The 16,086-nt window shown below is 37.1% G+C and overlaps 1 protein-coding gene across 2 annotated transcripts in view; it reads right to left on the reverse strand.

Annotated features, from left to right (window-relative positions):
• Window positions 1-14,570, reverse strand: part of LOC130084317 (cytoplasmic dynein 1 intermediate chain 1) — a 70,502-nt gene extending 55,932 nt beyond the window's left edge. The window contains exons 1-6 of one of the 2 annotated variants that reach the window (XM_056249667.1): window positions 14,314-14,570; window positions 13,199-13,315; window positions 12,992-13,106; window positions 12,460-12,547; window positions 7,811-7,870; window positions 5,951-6,066 (exon numbers count right to left, since the gene is read on the reverse strand). In XM_056249667.1, coding sequence (XP_056105642.1) covers window positions 5,951-6,066; window positions 7,811-7,870; window positions 12,460-12,547; window positions 12,992-13,106; window positions 13,199-13,306 — 487 coding nt within the window. In that variant the 5' untranslated portion in view covers window positions 13,307-13,315; window positions 14,314-14,570. The remainder of the gene's footprint in view (window positions 1-5,950; window positions 6,067-7,810; window positions 7,871-12,459; window positions 12,548-12,991; window positions 13,107-13,198; window positions 13,316-14,313) is intronic. The other variant, XM_056249668.1, reaches the window with a different exon arrangement.
• Window positions 14,571-16,086: the final 1,516 nt, after the last annotated feature.

Consider the following 16,086-nt stretch of genomic DNA (forward strand, 5'->3'; position numbering starts at 1 on the left):
TGCTGGCGAGGTAGTACTTTTTCAAAGTTCAGGAACTTTCGGGGGCGGGACTTGTGCGCTGAACATGCTGATTGGATGAGTTCACGCCGCATTTTGATTGGTTGACTCCACGCAGCATTTTATTTTAACCGCCATTTTTGTTGGAACCACGCTGTCCCACCATCCCGTTGTTCTATTGTGTATCCAAACCGATCGCGAAACACGGCGCATTCGATAGTACTCGCATATCTAAAACACACAAAAGTGGCAAAAAATAAGTTGATGTAATCGATAATAACATTATTCACAACTCTGGTTTATTTTGATGGATTCATCTCTTGTTCTTTCTGCCCGATGGCGCGCGTTCGTCCCAGCCGTCTCACGGTCAATATCCGCAATAGCTGATAACATACGTTGTCTGATTTTATATCTAGCATTACGAGCTTTCTGAATACGCTTTAGTATCAGTGCTCGTCTCTTTTCCGCCGTTGTGTTAATTGCCTCGTTAGTAAACCAATACATCACAAACAAAAGCAGCACAGCTTGAATCTCCTCCATACTTGTTATTAACGTGTCGCTCAAAAATGATTACTGTCCGTCGCAGACTGGGAGGAGCAGTCGCGCGCAGTTCTACGTCACCAGACTAATTTGCATAATCTTCCTGGTACTTTAGACCGCGGTGTAAACGCAGGAAAGGAAGATATTTTGAAGAACGATTGGAACCAAACAGTTGTTTGGCACCATTGACTTCCATAGTAGAAAAAAAAAATACTATGGAAGTCAATGGTGCCAAAGTTCCAATCGTTCTTCAAAATATCTTCCTTTGTGTTCAGCAGAAGAAAGAAACTCATACAGGTTTGCAACAACTTGAGGGTGAGTAAATGATGACAGAGTTTTCATTTTTGGGTGGAGTATCCCTTTAAATAAATGCAGCTCTTATGAACTTTCTATACAGAAAGTTAATATCACAAAATTATTAAGCGGCACACTGTTTTCAACATTGATAATAATAAGAAATGTTTCAAATATTATGATTTCTGATCATAGTAATGATGCTGGAAATTCAGCTTTCCCAATACAAGAACAAATTACATGTTAAAATAGAGAATTTTTGATCAAAATAATGCAGATTTTGTTCGCACGAGTGACTTCGTACTAATCGTACTAACCCCCAAACTTTTAAAGACCCACTCCGATGAAAATAATGTTTTTCTAGGTGTTAACATGTTCTTGTGGCATTTTTCTGATGTTAGAGGACATATCTTGAGAAAAATAAGCTCAAAGTTGTATTTCTGAGTATTTCTACATTCAAATGGCTTTGAATCAGTAGCAGACGCTAAAATGCCGGCTAAAATAGACTGGAGTTGTGACGTAGTAACTCGTAACTAACTTTGATTAACTTCGGATAATAATAATTAACGTGTATATAATACTGTTGCCCCACCGGTATTGGGGGTGTAAGCTAGCGGGAGAGACAGAGCTCTCAGCAACGGGCAGGGGGAGGGTTGTCTCCGTGCCAACGGCTCCGCCCACAACGCAGAGGCGAATTGCTAATGAGCTACTGCCGCTCTGCTGAAGCGAAGTCCCAGAAAACGGCACAGGTTTTGTGATTTTGGCTAAAAATGGCATAATCATAATTTAAAGACCACTGGGAATGTTTAAAAATAGCTCAAAATATGATCGGAGTGGGACTTTAAACGATAGTGTAAGAATGGAAAAGAATGCTCAATACAGGTATTAAAGTTTAGTTAGTCTAACAAATGAAGGCATTAAAGGTCTTTGCGAAGCAATACTTTCTCAATTTGAAGTTTTAAAGTATCACACACAAATGAAACCGACAACTGCTTTATACGATAGAAACAGTGAAATAATGCCTTTAGGAGACATTTAACCATGCGCATCTTTTACTATAGTAAGTAGAGGGCCTAATTACACTGCTCTGGTTAATTTGAGCTTAAACTACATGCTGGCTGCTGCCGGTACAAGGGTCTCCGCAGGCACTGCTGGCCTTCCTGACAGTGTTATAGTGCAGTCTCGGGGGTGGGGGGTTAACACCTGAAGTTCTTGGATCCCCCCAACTAAGAGAGAGGGTCAGAGAGGAAAAAAAAAAAGAAAGAAAAGGAAAAAAGGCATCTGCTTAGTTTCACCAATCAATGGACGAAACCTCAACACCGGCCTGAACAAACACAGAACGCAAGCTGTAGCAGGTGGTGGAGAGACCTATTAAACCTTCCTCTCTCTTTCTCATGTGAGAGGTCTCACAGGGCCAGGGTCTCCCCTGCACACACAACCTGTACCTACAGACAGCTGTGAGCCCAGCCTGCATCTGTAGGCCGAGAGGAAAAAACAAATAAACTGTACAGAGTGCGAGCGCTAAGGGCAACGGCCAATCAAAGGCTTGTCAGCGGTTGCACTTGCTGAATAAATGACCTGCCTTGACAGGAAATTCCACCAGCAATTTTAATTCTGATCAGGCTTCAAGGAAGTGGAAAGAATAAAAACACATCAGTTATAATGACAGGAAGTCTCCAATCACATGGCAAGCAGCTGTTGCCAACGTAGGGATCAAGGAGCCGTGAGAGGATGGAGGGATTCTGGTGCGAAATGCAGATGGGGAAAAAGAAGATGAGTTTGAGGGGAATGAGAGAAGCGAGGTAAAGCCTGTGTGTCTCGTTTTTTTTGTGCACCGCTTGCAAAAAAAAGAGGAAACCAAAGAGCAAAAGATGTGCTTCACATCACGACTACCAGCGATGTTATGCAAATACACCAAAAGCCGCTTGTTAAGGGGTTCCGTCCATATGGAGATGTTTAGGGTGCTTTTCAAACCATCTGCATTTTATACCAGGCCTGGCTCCCGAGTCTGGGGGATGCAATCAAATTAGCCGAGCTCTATGTGAGCTTCATTTTAACAAGGCTATAAATTCAGAAAATGTAATTGAAATATGATGCTTTAAATATGATTGGTTTCAGATATATGATTGAAGCCAATGGAGTACATTAGAGTACACTTGTGGAAGAGGGCGGCTCAGCGCTGAGTGCTGTGTCGAGTTAGCGACTGTAGAAGCCAAGAAGTCTTTGTGGTAGGAACCACACTTAAACTAATAAGGAGAAATATCCTGACATTATTCTTTTACAAACAAGCAAAAGTGGCTTTGATTAAGCACTTTCACATTTCATAAATCAATCAACTCGAGGAGTTTTATTAATACGGTCTCGTGCTACATGAGGTTATTATTTAACCATTTAAAAGTTTTACTTATTGTTATTATGTTTTTGTGCCATGCAAGCTTAAACATCATTTTCAGTGTTGTTTTGAATATTGCTGTTCTAAATAATATATCCATGGTTCTAAATAACATTAATTAATTAATTTCAAGTTACTGCTGCAAATGAAAAATTTTATAACTTATGTTTTTCCCCTAAATGTTTTTTTTTTGCAAAAAAAAAAAAAACGTTAAATAAAATATCAATGATAAAATTATATATATAATTTATAATACTTTCAAAAAAAGTTACTACTGCAAATCTAAAAAATTATTTGTTGTAAATTTTCTTTTTCTTTTCTTTAAAAAAAATTATACAAAACAATAACAATAATAATATAAACGTTCAAAAACATATATGCAAAAAATAAAATCATTATTTATGTGGTAAAAATGTTGGCAGCGAACTACTGTCCAGCCCAAGCCAGCACAAAAATAAATATATCTTATTATTAGGTCCTGACTTTAAAGGAATAGTTCATTTGAAAATTTAAATGCTGTCAAAAAAGGATATTTTAAGAAATGTTTCAGTGTTTTCTCTCTCTCTTTCCCCATACAAACGGAAGTCAACGATCACCAAACCTGTTTGGTTACCGACATTGTTCAAAATATCTAATTTATGTTCCAATCATACATGTTATGAACAACATGAGGGTGAATATGCAATGATATACTGTATGATGATAGATTTTTTTTTTTGGTGAACTGCGCCTTTAAGGAAGTGTATTACTATTCAAATATAGATAGATTCTACAAAGGATTCATCTATAACATCCAATCTTTTGAAATGTCATGCACATGAACAGATAGCGGACCCAACAATCTCAACAGAAAGCCCAAAGTAAACTGGTAGCCCTCGGCAGAGGCGCAGGCACAACTCCAAGTGATGCTCTGATGATAGAAGCCATCTTGAATTACCCGTCTGCATCCACTTAAAGCCTGACTCAATGCCATTACTGTTCTGCCATTTCAAGCAGAGCCACTGATGGGCAGGCATCTCTTTTCAAAAAAGCCGTCCCCCCAGCTCCCCTCTCAGGAAACGGAGGCCGCGGCTGGTCAAATGAATCTTAATCTGCGCAGGTTTGGAGCTCTTCAACGGAACCAGACGGTCAGGATGACAGCCCACCTGACAGCCATGAAAATCAAAGCTCTTCACTGAGCAGCCCGTTTCAATTTCCGAGCTTGTCCTAAGCTGTTTTACCATGAAATCCCAAATTGCCTATTTTGATTGAGTACAGATAAAACTACATAAGTAAGTTATTGTAGATCTTAACTGTGACTGACAAGGTGAGTACGTGTACATTTGTAATTAAATGTCTGATTTTGCGCTACATAAATATCACTTCACACAACGAGCAATTATAGTTCCACCTCTAAAATGGTGCTTATAAAACAACAGGATTTTTTTTTTTTTTTTGATTGATTGCTGATTATAGAAAAAAAAATTCTCCCACAATTCATGTGGTTAGAGCTCAGAGTTGGGGAATAATTAACTAAAAGCAACGCTGCTGCTGCTAACTACATTTTTCATTAGTGTGACAATAGCTCAGCTCCTTTCAAAATAATATAGCTTTAAAATAAGTAGCGGTGCAGTGTGATGTTTTTAAAGTGTGTCACATTATATTATACACGCAGCTTCACAGCTGAATGAATCTGAATCACATGGGCACTCCTAAAAAGATTCACTTCAGTGAATCAGTTCATCAGAAGGTGCATGTAAATGAACTCATTCAAAAATTATTCACATATTCATTTAAGTTAATGCATACAACAGACTATTTTAGTAGTGAAATCTTTAGTTAAATGCTGCTGTTCATCATTAAGTGTTCGACTCGGTTATACAAATCACTTTTGAATTGAATTGAATTGTAAATTATTAAACAAAAATTAATGTTTTAGTTTAAGGAATCAAAAGATTTGTGTTACTGGAATTAATCAACACTTCCACTACAAGTAGTGGGCAAAAGTGATGTCCGTTCTAGGAAAATCTTCACTCTTTTTTAAGTATATTGTGTAGATGTTCTTGGAGTCAGTTGTTTTATTTGTGATAATGCAATGAAATAAGCCAAATCGTGCTTATTTTTTTCGCCAGGCTGCCATACAAAGAAATTATGAACACGTGCATAAACAAGAGAGAACCAACAAAATATTAATAACTGATTATGTTGTAGTCAATGTATGTTTTTTCCTGTGAGCTTTTTGTTTTTCTTTGCATTATTATTTTTTTTGCTAAATAAAATAAAACCTGTAGCTGTAGTTTGCCTTTTTTGCCAAATAATTTTGTCAGATTAATTAACCTCAATCAGACCTTAACCAAGTTTAGCGTTTTGTTCTTCCCTCATATTTAAAATATTTAAAAAATAAATAAATATTTTACTTGTAGGGTCACTTGTAGGGTCATTAAACACAAAAATCCTCTCCAGACATCACTTTTGACCACTAATGTATATGTAGTTGTCAATGCTGTCACCCTAAATGAGACCTTCACAATACTCATCTTATATTATCTCACATCCATATATTAATGAGACATTGCCCTCTTAAATAGTTTGTAATTAGCCATTTTTGTTGGTACTTCCATTTGAATGTAGTTTAACCACTTTTAACAGATTATGACTAGCAGCTTCACAAGCTACAGTAGAGTTTTAAAGAAGCATCCCCAACACTGTAGAGTGCAGAACGTATAGAATATTCCTGTAACTATCTACCTTCAGATTGATGAGCTGCTAGCGGTGTCTGAGTCTCTTTACAGTAGGAAACCAGCTCTCTGGGCAGGAAATCCACCTGAGTTATCTTAGAAGGTCCCAATCTGTGCGTTCGGCGTCTGGGGAGAAAGAAAACGGCCTATGAATGTCCTGCAACCTGACACACGTGTGCACACACTAGCATGCATGTTTAAAATACATACAGTGCATCACAAAGACAAAATACAATGTTACACCCAATATGCAGTAGGGCTAATTATACAGGTCTATGAACAGATTGTAAGTTTGGATGACCCTCGGTTGACTGCTAGAACTAATGTTTAAAGCATTCTCAGTACATGGCATGGTGCATCAATCACTGTCACATACAGCCCTGGGCACACAGCTGGAGAGTGACCAGCTGAAAACACTTGAACCTGACAAACATAAAAGAAAAGCGGAATGAGATAGAGGGAGCGAGCCAGAAGGAGAAATGAAGAGAATGACGGAGAACAAGAGGAACAAAGAAAAAGTTGCATACACAATGGTACGCTACAGTACAAAGGCAGTGAAATACCACACACACACACACACACACAGAGATATGTAAATGTAGATTATCAATGTACAAACAAATGAGAAATAAAAATTAGAAGGGTACTAGAACACAATCAGTCTAAAAAAGGCCCGTTCACAGCAAGAACGATAACTATTACGATAAAGATATCGTTCTAAAAATCTTTCTATATACAAAAGAATAGCACTGACAGCCAATCAGAATCCATCCTGCTTTAAAGAGCTCAAGCATTTAAAGCGGTAACGCACACTTAAAATAAACGGAAAGGTATTGTCCGCTGGTGTGGACTCTAATGTAGTTATCTTTATAGTTATCCTTCTTGGTGTGGATGGGCCTTAACTCTGTAATATTATAATATTAATTCATATATTATTAATCAACATGCAGTTCTTTATATCAATCTTTATAATTTCCTTGCTTTTTAACTGGTAACTTCTGAGCCTTTAACCATGTTTCAAAAGTTTTATGCTCACAATATACCGTATAAAAATAATAATACTTTCCTCTCAGGTCATTTTTATTTCAGTCTATATCTATAATAAGATGATGCCTATTAGCTATTCTAACATGCGTTGATTTGCATGAAAGTCATTAAACAAAAATATTTTCCTATACTCAAAGCAACTGATTGACCAATCAGAATCAAATATTCTATAGAGCTGACTCACTGAATGTCTTAACACTTGCAAAACTTAATTTACTGAATATGATGAAATATATACACTACTGTTCAAAGGTTCGGGGGCAATACAACTTATTAAAAACATTACATTGCATTAAATTGATCAAAAAGTGTCATTAAAGACACATTTATAATTTACAAAAGACTTCTATTTCAAAACAAATGCTGTTCTTTTGAACTTGCTATTCATTTTAAACTGTAATAATTAATATTGTAATAATATTTCACAATATCTATCTATGTATCTATGCATCCATCCATCCATCTAAACTTTCAAACAAGACTTTGTCAAGCCAATTTTATCTTGACATTTGCTGTAAAAAAGTATTTATATAAAGTATTCATATTTCTTTGCATTTAAATTTGAATTCTAAGTTATATTCTTTGCATTTTGCATTTTAATTCCACTTTCTTTTTCAAATTTGAATTGCAATTTTGCATTGTTAACCCATTCCAATTCAAGAATTCATTCACATTTTCCTGCACTAAATGTGAAAAAGCAAATACTGTAGGTGTCCAAAGACATGCATGTACACATCTGCGTGTTGAAAAATGTTTGTACTTGAAAAATGTCAGCAGATTTGCATAAAAAAAGAGAAAGAAAGAGACAGAGAGGAGGAGATACCCGAGCTCAGAGTCAGCCTGCAGTTGAAGAACAGAGGGGTCAGTGTCCCACTGCAAGGTCCTGGAGGGGGCGGCAGGGGGTGTCACGCAGGGGACAGGAGGGAGAAAACATGCAAGATTAACCTCAGCAGAAACAACACCATCATACACACAAACATAAATATCATAGCACACGCCATCAAACAACACGCCGCATGCAAGCCAGGAGAGCAGTGAGAAAGGACCAATCAAATCAACACAGGGATGCAGTTCAAAGCAATGCTAAGGAGGTTTAAGCGTCATGTACATAGATACTCATGTTTATGCACTTTCCAAAGGATAGATGGTAGAACTGGCATGTATGATACGGCAGAAGATTAAAGTGATGTTAAATTATTGGAGAATATGATAACAGTCACTAAGTCTTTCTTAGGCTACGATATATTAATGCATCTACTATTTACACTTTTTGCAAAGAAAATACTGCTATTTTTACGGTGTAAATACAGTAGAATCTATAGCTTTCTTCACTTAGAGTGAATAGAATCTATTGCTTAGTGCCTAATTCAAAGTATCATCTGATATTATTAGTATGCCATAGTAATGCCACAGACAGTACTTTTTTGTAAAGGCTAAGTTCATAAGCTCAACATTAAGTTGACTAGAAAGATAAACAAACAAGAAAACAGTATATGTTTCACAGAGTGAGATATACTGTACATTAAGACAGACGTACATAAACGAAACATTTCATACATAACATGTTTTGGTTGGTGGCCAGAATATATTCTGTATTTGTGAGCCTATATATTCTATAAAAACAGCACCCACAAAACCTGTATGCAAAGCTGAATATTATATCCTAGGAACAATTAATGAAAGGGTGTTGACCTTGTAAACTTTTTTCCTCAACCTTCAGTACAAGTCACAAACATGCCTATTAATTTTTTCCCCACTAAACTTACACAGTCAGAGAGGTAGCGTGTCAAATTGACACTCTGTTTTACCAGTGATGACATTTAAAAAACCATATTGTCATTCACATCATTGCAAATGGCTCCAATTTAACCATGCAAGAGGAATTGTTGAAGTCGAGGCTCAAAGTGACAGCAGGCATCAGGCAGTCACACCGGGGGGAACGACCTAAACTGCTCTGCTTTTTTTCAACTGCCAGTGAAATACAGTGCGCTGACTTTAATAGCGGAGCGAACACAACCCCTTCAAAGTTGTTCATGAGATTCTGGGTTATGGTTTTATATTTGGATGCATACCTTTCATTGTGTGTGTACCTTTTTGTTCTTATAATCCCTCTGTTGGAGGATAAGAGTTGTAGATGGAGACACTTAAAGGGATAGTTCACCCAAAAAAAGTCCAAGTTTTCTGAATAGACTCAATTGCTTTATATGATGAACAGATTTAATTTAGTCTTAAAGTGGTAGTTGCGTAGCTTTCAATAGGGAAAGAAAGTTCTCAGATTTCATCAAAAAGATCTTTTGTGTTCCGAAGATGAACGAAAGGTCATGACATGCCATACATGACATGTTTGAACGATTCAATGACTCACTCATAAAGACCATCATTACAGGAGGAATTTTACTGTTTGAAATTGAATTTGTGGATACCAAAGAAATGAATGAGAAGTGCCGTAAACTGAATCATACCTGTTGAGCAATTGTCTGTGACTTCTCTTATAAAACAGTATTTTTTATGGTGTAAACTCTAAAATGAGATAAATCCAAAATGAATGTTTAAGAGCAAACATGTTAAAGATTAACCGAAAGGCTGTCAATTCATTAAATGATCAACCATTTTCCTACAAAAGCGTAAGTTTATTCAGCGCAGTGAAGCCTCTCCTCCGTTGACATCCTTTTTTTTTTTTTTTACGCCCTCTGGTCAGCGTTAGCAGGCGTTTTTAGTTAACCTTGCCTTCTTCTGTCATAGAAAATTGTGGTATATGTAAAAAGAGAGTAGTATACTAGTATGCGGTTCAGAATTCAGCAATATACAATATACAGATATAAGTCACTTGTCGCCACCTACTGGTGTAACGATGCAATTGATACAATCTTTATTTGAAGCGTCAAGTTACTTTCAAAATGTGATTTACTCTATTTTAAACGCTATCGTAGTGTTTATATCCGAATTATAAACTTTTATCCCAGTACTGTGATAGCCTACTGATACTGTGTGGTTTGAAAGACTGTTTGTGAAGCTTTCGTCTATGACATCGGCTCTCTGGCTCAGCAGTAACGTTACGCGCCAAGCAGATTTCCACGTTTGCTGTGATCGTACTTGTCAAAGGTTATTATTATTAGACATGACGAACCGTTGTTATTTAGGAATAAGATCGCGTGAGTGTTTGAATGAGATAGCGGTCTTTTTATGATTAATCTTGCAGCTCTAGCGGACAGCCAATCAGAATTCTACCTTAAGAGCTCGAGTATTAAAAGCGTCAGAGGAATAAGGGCCGTTACATAGTCAACGCGAGCTACACGCTCCTTCCTTTTCATAGTACGCAAGCGTCACGGGCGATGCCTGAAATGCAATACACCGATCACGCAACAGGGGGTAGTAGAGTCTAGAGTCGGGTCACGTGATATTCAGATCAAAATGGCAACTGAAGAGGAGTGCATATTGCATATTGAATACACTCAACCAGCTAAGTTGAGTCAATATTTTTGGGTAGCCGAAACTTAGCTGCCCCGCACCACTTCTGCACGCCACCTTCCACTTTTTGTGCGCCCTGGTAAATTTATCACGGGCACTTTTCCAGTCCATTTTCACCTTCTCCACGGTCTTTACCATCGCGGTCGCAACCTCTCTCCAGGCATTTTCCAAAGCAAATTTATTGGAATGTAATTGTGACGAACTGTCGAATATATGCAGATGTATACGAACAAGCTCGCATAACTTTTCCTCTTTGCCCGCCATTGTATTCAAATCTTCTTATTCTGTAAACATAATAATATACCTTTTTATGTACATTACTTGCAATGTCGCCCCCACCGACAACGCATAGTATTGCGTGCATCGGTGCGTCGCGTATCAAAAACTAGGATACGCATCGACGCATAATGGCGGCCGAAGCGTAGCGATGTGTAGCCTTGCGCACGCTTATGCCTACCGATGCGTTGACTATGTAAGGGCCCTAAAAGAGCGCGTGATTCGAATAAACAGAACAAAAATATAGTCCGCTGGAGTGGAAGCTAATATACTTAATAGTTATCGTTCTTTGAGTGACCCGACCTAGAGCGGGACACCGTTACAACACACAGTCCTGACCTCGGAGCAAAAACAACTCACAAAAACCTATGTGACTATCATGCTATCACGAGGCAATGGTCCTGTAGGCCTATATCTGAAAATGAAGTCTTGTAAATTTCACTTCAGTCCAGTGACTGTTAGCCGAGCCCCCTGCAGGGAGCGATGACAGGGACAAACGCACACATCATGTGTCAAACGTCTGCATTACAGGCTTAATTACAAGCCAGAATCAACCTTTCCCTTTCCACATGACTGCAGCTATCTGTCTACATTTCAGAGAAAGAAAATGAGCCTGTTAACAACCCTCACTGCTACCGACACTGATACACTCTTGGCTGTTATTTGTGATGTTTTATGGTCAAAATCGATCATCTTATCTTACAAATATTTCTCTTACAGGCAGTTCTCTGGTTGATTATCATTTCTAGATGCCTATTAAATTGATCAGGCAGTCTCATAAAGTCTTCATTCAGTACCAGTGATATTAGGTTTTATACCTTATCCTTGAGACAGGCTGACAGGTGAAGTGGAAAATCAGAAATGAGCACTAAGAAACACACTACAGGAACCACAGACAGTGATTCTTACCTATATCTGTTGATCCCATATAAAAAGACAGAGAAACATGACTATCAGTCACACTTGTGTTACATCATAACTGCGTAAAAATTGCTTCTAGTCTTCTAATCCAATACAATTATTATTAAATATATAAACAAATATATAGAATACAAATTTTACTCTTTCTCTCTCTCTCTCTCTCTACATATATATATATAGTATATATATAGGTTTTAAATGAACACTCGCTCAAAATTTTGGGGTCAGTAAGGTTTTTTAAAGAAATTAATACTTTTATTCAGCAAGGACACATTAAATAGATTTTTTTTTAAATGACAGTAAAGACTTTTACATTGTTACATACATGTAAAATTTCTAATAAAAGCTGTTCCTTTTAACTTTATTTCCATCAAAGAATCCTGAAAAAATATTACTCAACTTAGATAGTAATAAGAAATGTTTCTTGAGCAGCAAATCAGCATAATAGAATGATTGAATGATCACAGGAATAAATTATATTTGAAAATATATTAAAACAATTGTAATACTATTTCACAATAATAGTGTTTTTACTGTATTTTGTATTAAATAAAAGCAGCCTTGGTGAGCATTTGGTCACTTGGTGACTTCTTTAAAAAACAATAACAAAATTTACCAAACCCAAACTTTTGAACAGTAGTGTATATCAATAATTAAAAAATAAAATTAATATAAAAAATAAATTAAAACAAATTGTTACTAAAAAAGAAATTGTTACAGGAGAAATTTAGTTTGTTTCTCAAATACTGTAAAAAAAAAAGTTATGTCTAGATAAATCGTCTTTATATATTTATAATGGTGAAATACCTGCCAGCTGCCGCTCCATCCACAGAGTCCTGGCTGCCCGTCTCGCTGGGGGTGCTCATAGACTTTGATGGAGACATTGGGTTCGGCACTATATAGAGACAAAAATGCTATTAAATATTCCTTTACTGAACTATTTATTTAAAAAGACAATGTGAGTATGGATCCCATGTTTGAAATGTACAAGGCTCTGCACTAGATGGCGATAGTAGCAGAGAAAGGGATTACAACCACTCACAAAATAAACACAGGGGTGAGTTTAATTTGGGTTTTAGTTTCCTCATGTTTGCATTAGGAAGTGTCTTTGTTAAAGCCTAGAGTACAGTAGACTACAGTGTGGTAAAAAGGGCTCAAATTAATAAGGGAAAAGCCCACAGAATAAGGGATTTGGATGTAGTCCCATTCAAAGCCATGAAGCCAACCCAGAATATAACACAGCCTGATCTTGGCAAAGGTAAAAAGGCAACGTTCTGATGCCAGGCATTGTTGAGTGAGATGTATATTTCAGTGCGGTCCAGTGGTCTGTGTACTGTACCTAATGGAGGTTCGGGTGAGATTCCAATGCTCTGGAGGAGGGCCTCCGTCTCCCTGCGCTTGCGGTCCAAGTCTGAGTCCTCAGGAACAGCCTCCGCTTTCTGTTGAGTCTCTGACTGCTCACGTTTACAAATGCACACATACAGTACGCAGATATTCATGTTACGTTCTCACATTCTGAATGAGTCTCATTAAAATGTCATCTTACCTCTTTCTTCTTTTTTTCTTCCTCCTTTCTCTTTTTTTCCTCTCTGATTTGAGCAAGGCGCTGTTTCTTGCGCTCGAGTTCGGCTTTTAGGTCACTCTTATCAGCCATTTTGTCCTGCTACAAAATAATTACACACCACAGACCCACGGTTTTGCACATCTGTCCTGGTGTAAGCAGGGCCGTATGGAGACTACAGTAAGAAGAACTATTTTTGGACTCTTTGTTCAGTAAAGGCAATTGTTAAGCATTCACTGCTGCAGTGAAAATCAGTTACAATTTAAAGGCCCATTTGTGTTTTCAACAGGATTATCCTTGTAATATAATAAATTCATGAGAAAACTAATTTGAAGTATTTATGAGGCATTCATTTGATCCTGTAACAGCACAAATAACATAAAATAAAATAAATACTATTGTTTATAGGGTGTGGCAGATGACTGTATCTATAGGAGCAATAAATAATAATTCTTAATATAATTATTGATTAAAGCCTAAGCTTTAACAAATGATATAAATGCATAAATATGATGAAATGGACTGGAGTGGTATTAAAAACAAAACAATATCAAATGTGGAAGAAAAAAAACTTTATTAAAGTGTAATTACAACCACATAAATGGCATAAAACAACAAAAAAGGAAATACATAGGGGGATATATACATGAAATAATTTTTACAAATCCAAAAATACATAAAAACATATATTTTAATGCAAATTTGCATGCAAACGTCACATTTATGATGGGGACAGGTGGTATTCAGAAGGTCCAGAGACAGTTGTAAATGGATGCCACATTAGGTTGAATATCATTTATCACAATGCTAATTTTGCTGTCTTAATAGACGCATATGCGATTACAGATTACGCTATTATTGATAAATCAAGTTATACTTCATAAATGTCACGATACATTTGAATGTGCAAATGATGTCAGTGTGGCTATTGCTAACATTGGGTACCAAAAGCACAATGACGTCATAATCCATATGCGATTATGAAGTCATCCAGCATAAAGCGTGAAACACAGCGCGCCATTTCAACAAAACACACGTATGAAACCTCACAGATATGTGAGCGTGAGAAACATGCACCCGGTGTGTGTGACACGTCCTACCTGCTCCAGTGTGGATGCTGCTGTCCACTGTAAATATGCTGTATCACTGCTGATGTACACAATCTGCCACCAGCTTTAATACGACTCTTGATTTAAAACATGTCTGAGATATTATGGTACGATCATTAAGATATGCAGCGATGCTGTTGGCAAAATTGAAGGCTAATGGCCTACATTTTTTCAGAGGCAGATGCTCAAACACCGCCTTGCTACCTCGAGATAACTAACAGATCCCACCTCGCTTTACCCTCCAAATGCTGTCAATATAGAAAACACCGAATACACGACAACAGCGCCACCTAGCGGATATTATATAGCACTGACGGACAAATGTAAACATTAGCCGCTTTTCCACTGTCGGACCACGTTAACCAAAAAACAATAAACACAATCTAACTCCATTACCCCTTGCTGAGAAACAAAAACACCCAGCTTGAACCAGCCTAAAATGGTTAACTGGTCTTATCTTGTATTAGTAGCAGGTTTTAGTTGGGTCTCTCTCACCATGGCGCTCATCTTAGCTCAGCTTTTTTTTTTTTTAAGTGCCCCAAACCCCTTTAAAACCAGAATAGAGAGTAGACCATCTAATGAGCATGGCTAGTTTTAAAGTGGTTTAATTTTATTTTAAGCAGAAAGGAATTCAAAAATGTGTAAACTTCATTTAACGTTTACGTTTCTGTTTAGCTAAATCACTCATCCAACAACCATATGAAATCTGAACATGAAAGTAAAAATACAGTGTTGGTTTCAATCGTTAAACGCCACTAGATGGAGCCATAGTCCAAATGAGCAAGATAGTTTATCTTCTGTCATTCAGCACCCTGCTAAAAAATATCTTAAATCAGCCTAAAGATGGTTTGCTTGTTTAGGCTGAGCTTCAATGGGCTGACAGCCTAAACGTGCCTAAAATGTAAATGGTCATTCCAAAAAGCGATTTCACACATTTTAAAAATAGGTCACTACAGGAATAATAAAAATGTAGTAGGCCTATATTCTTTCTTTTTGATTTGACAGATCGGTTGAGCTTCTGTTATGTTCGCTGATCAATGTTTAAACATGAATAAAAGCCTAAATTAAATCTGTTCATCGTATAAAGCTATCGAATCTCTTCAGAAAATGTGGACTTAACCGCTCAATTCATTTGGATTAGTTTTACGATCTTTTTTATTTATTTATTTATTATTAACATTTTGCAAGTAACAGTAGTAGTGCGTAGCTGTCAATGGAGGGACAGAAATCTAGATTTCATTAAAAATATATTCATTTGTGTTCCGAAGATGAATGAAAGTTTTACAGGTTTGGAACGACATGGGTGAGTAATTAATGACAGATTTTTTTTAAAAGAACTAACCCTTTATCCCAATATGTCCTTATTATATTGTATTAAATTGTGTAATTAAGGAAACAATTTAAGGTTAAGTGATTTGTCCTCTCAGTTATAGAGGATGCGGAACACACTGTACAGCTCCCCTGAAATGTGTCTCAGCCCCCACTCCCACAAGACCTTTACTCTACATCCGCTGTGCGCATGCGTCAACAAGCAGGGCGATATAGATGTGCAGCTTGTAGATGGCGGTGTCCATTTCTATTGCCTGCGATAGGAACAGCATAATGATAAAATCATACAGTACGTCTCTTTATATAATCTGTATAAAGAGTAATCACATGATTACTTTCTAGCTCCAGATAAGAATGGAACGAAATAGCTTGATGTGTGGGTTAAATTCTATTAAACTATTTCTATGCAGAGTGGAGTAACAGTCTCCCCTCTCC

Source organism: Rhinichthys klamathensis, unplaced genomic scaffold (genome assembly GCF_029890125.1).
Source record: "Rhinichthys klamathensis goyatoka isolate OS25496 unplaced genomic scaffold, OSU_Roscu_1.1 h1tg000060l_1, whole genome shotgun sequence".
In the NCBI taxonomy this organism is placed as follows: Eukaryota; Metazoa; Chordata; class Actinopteri; order Cypriniformes; family Leuciscidae; genus Rhinichthys; species Rhinichthys klamathensis.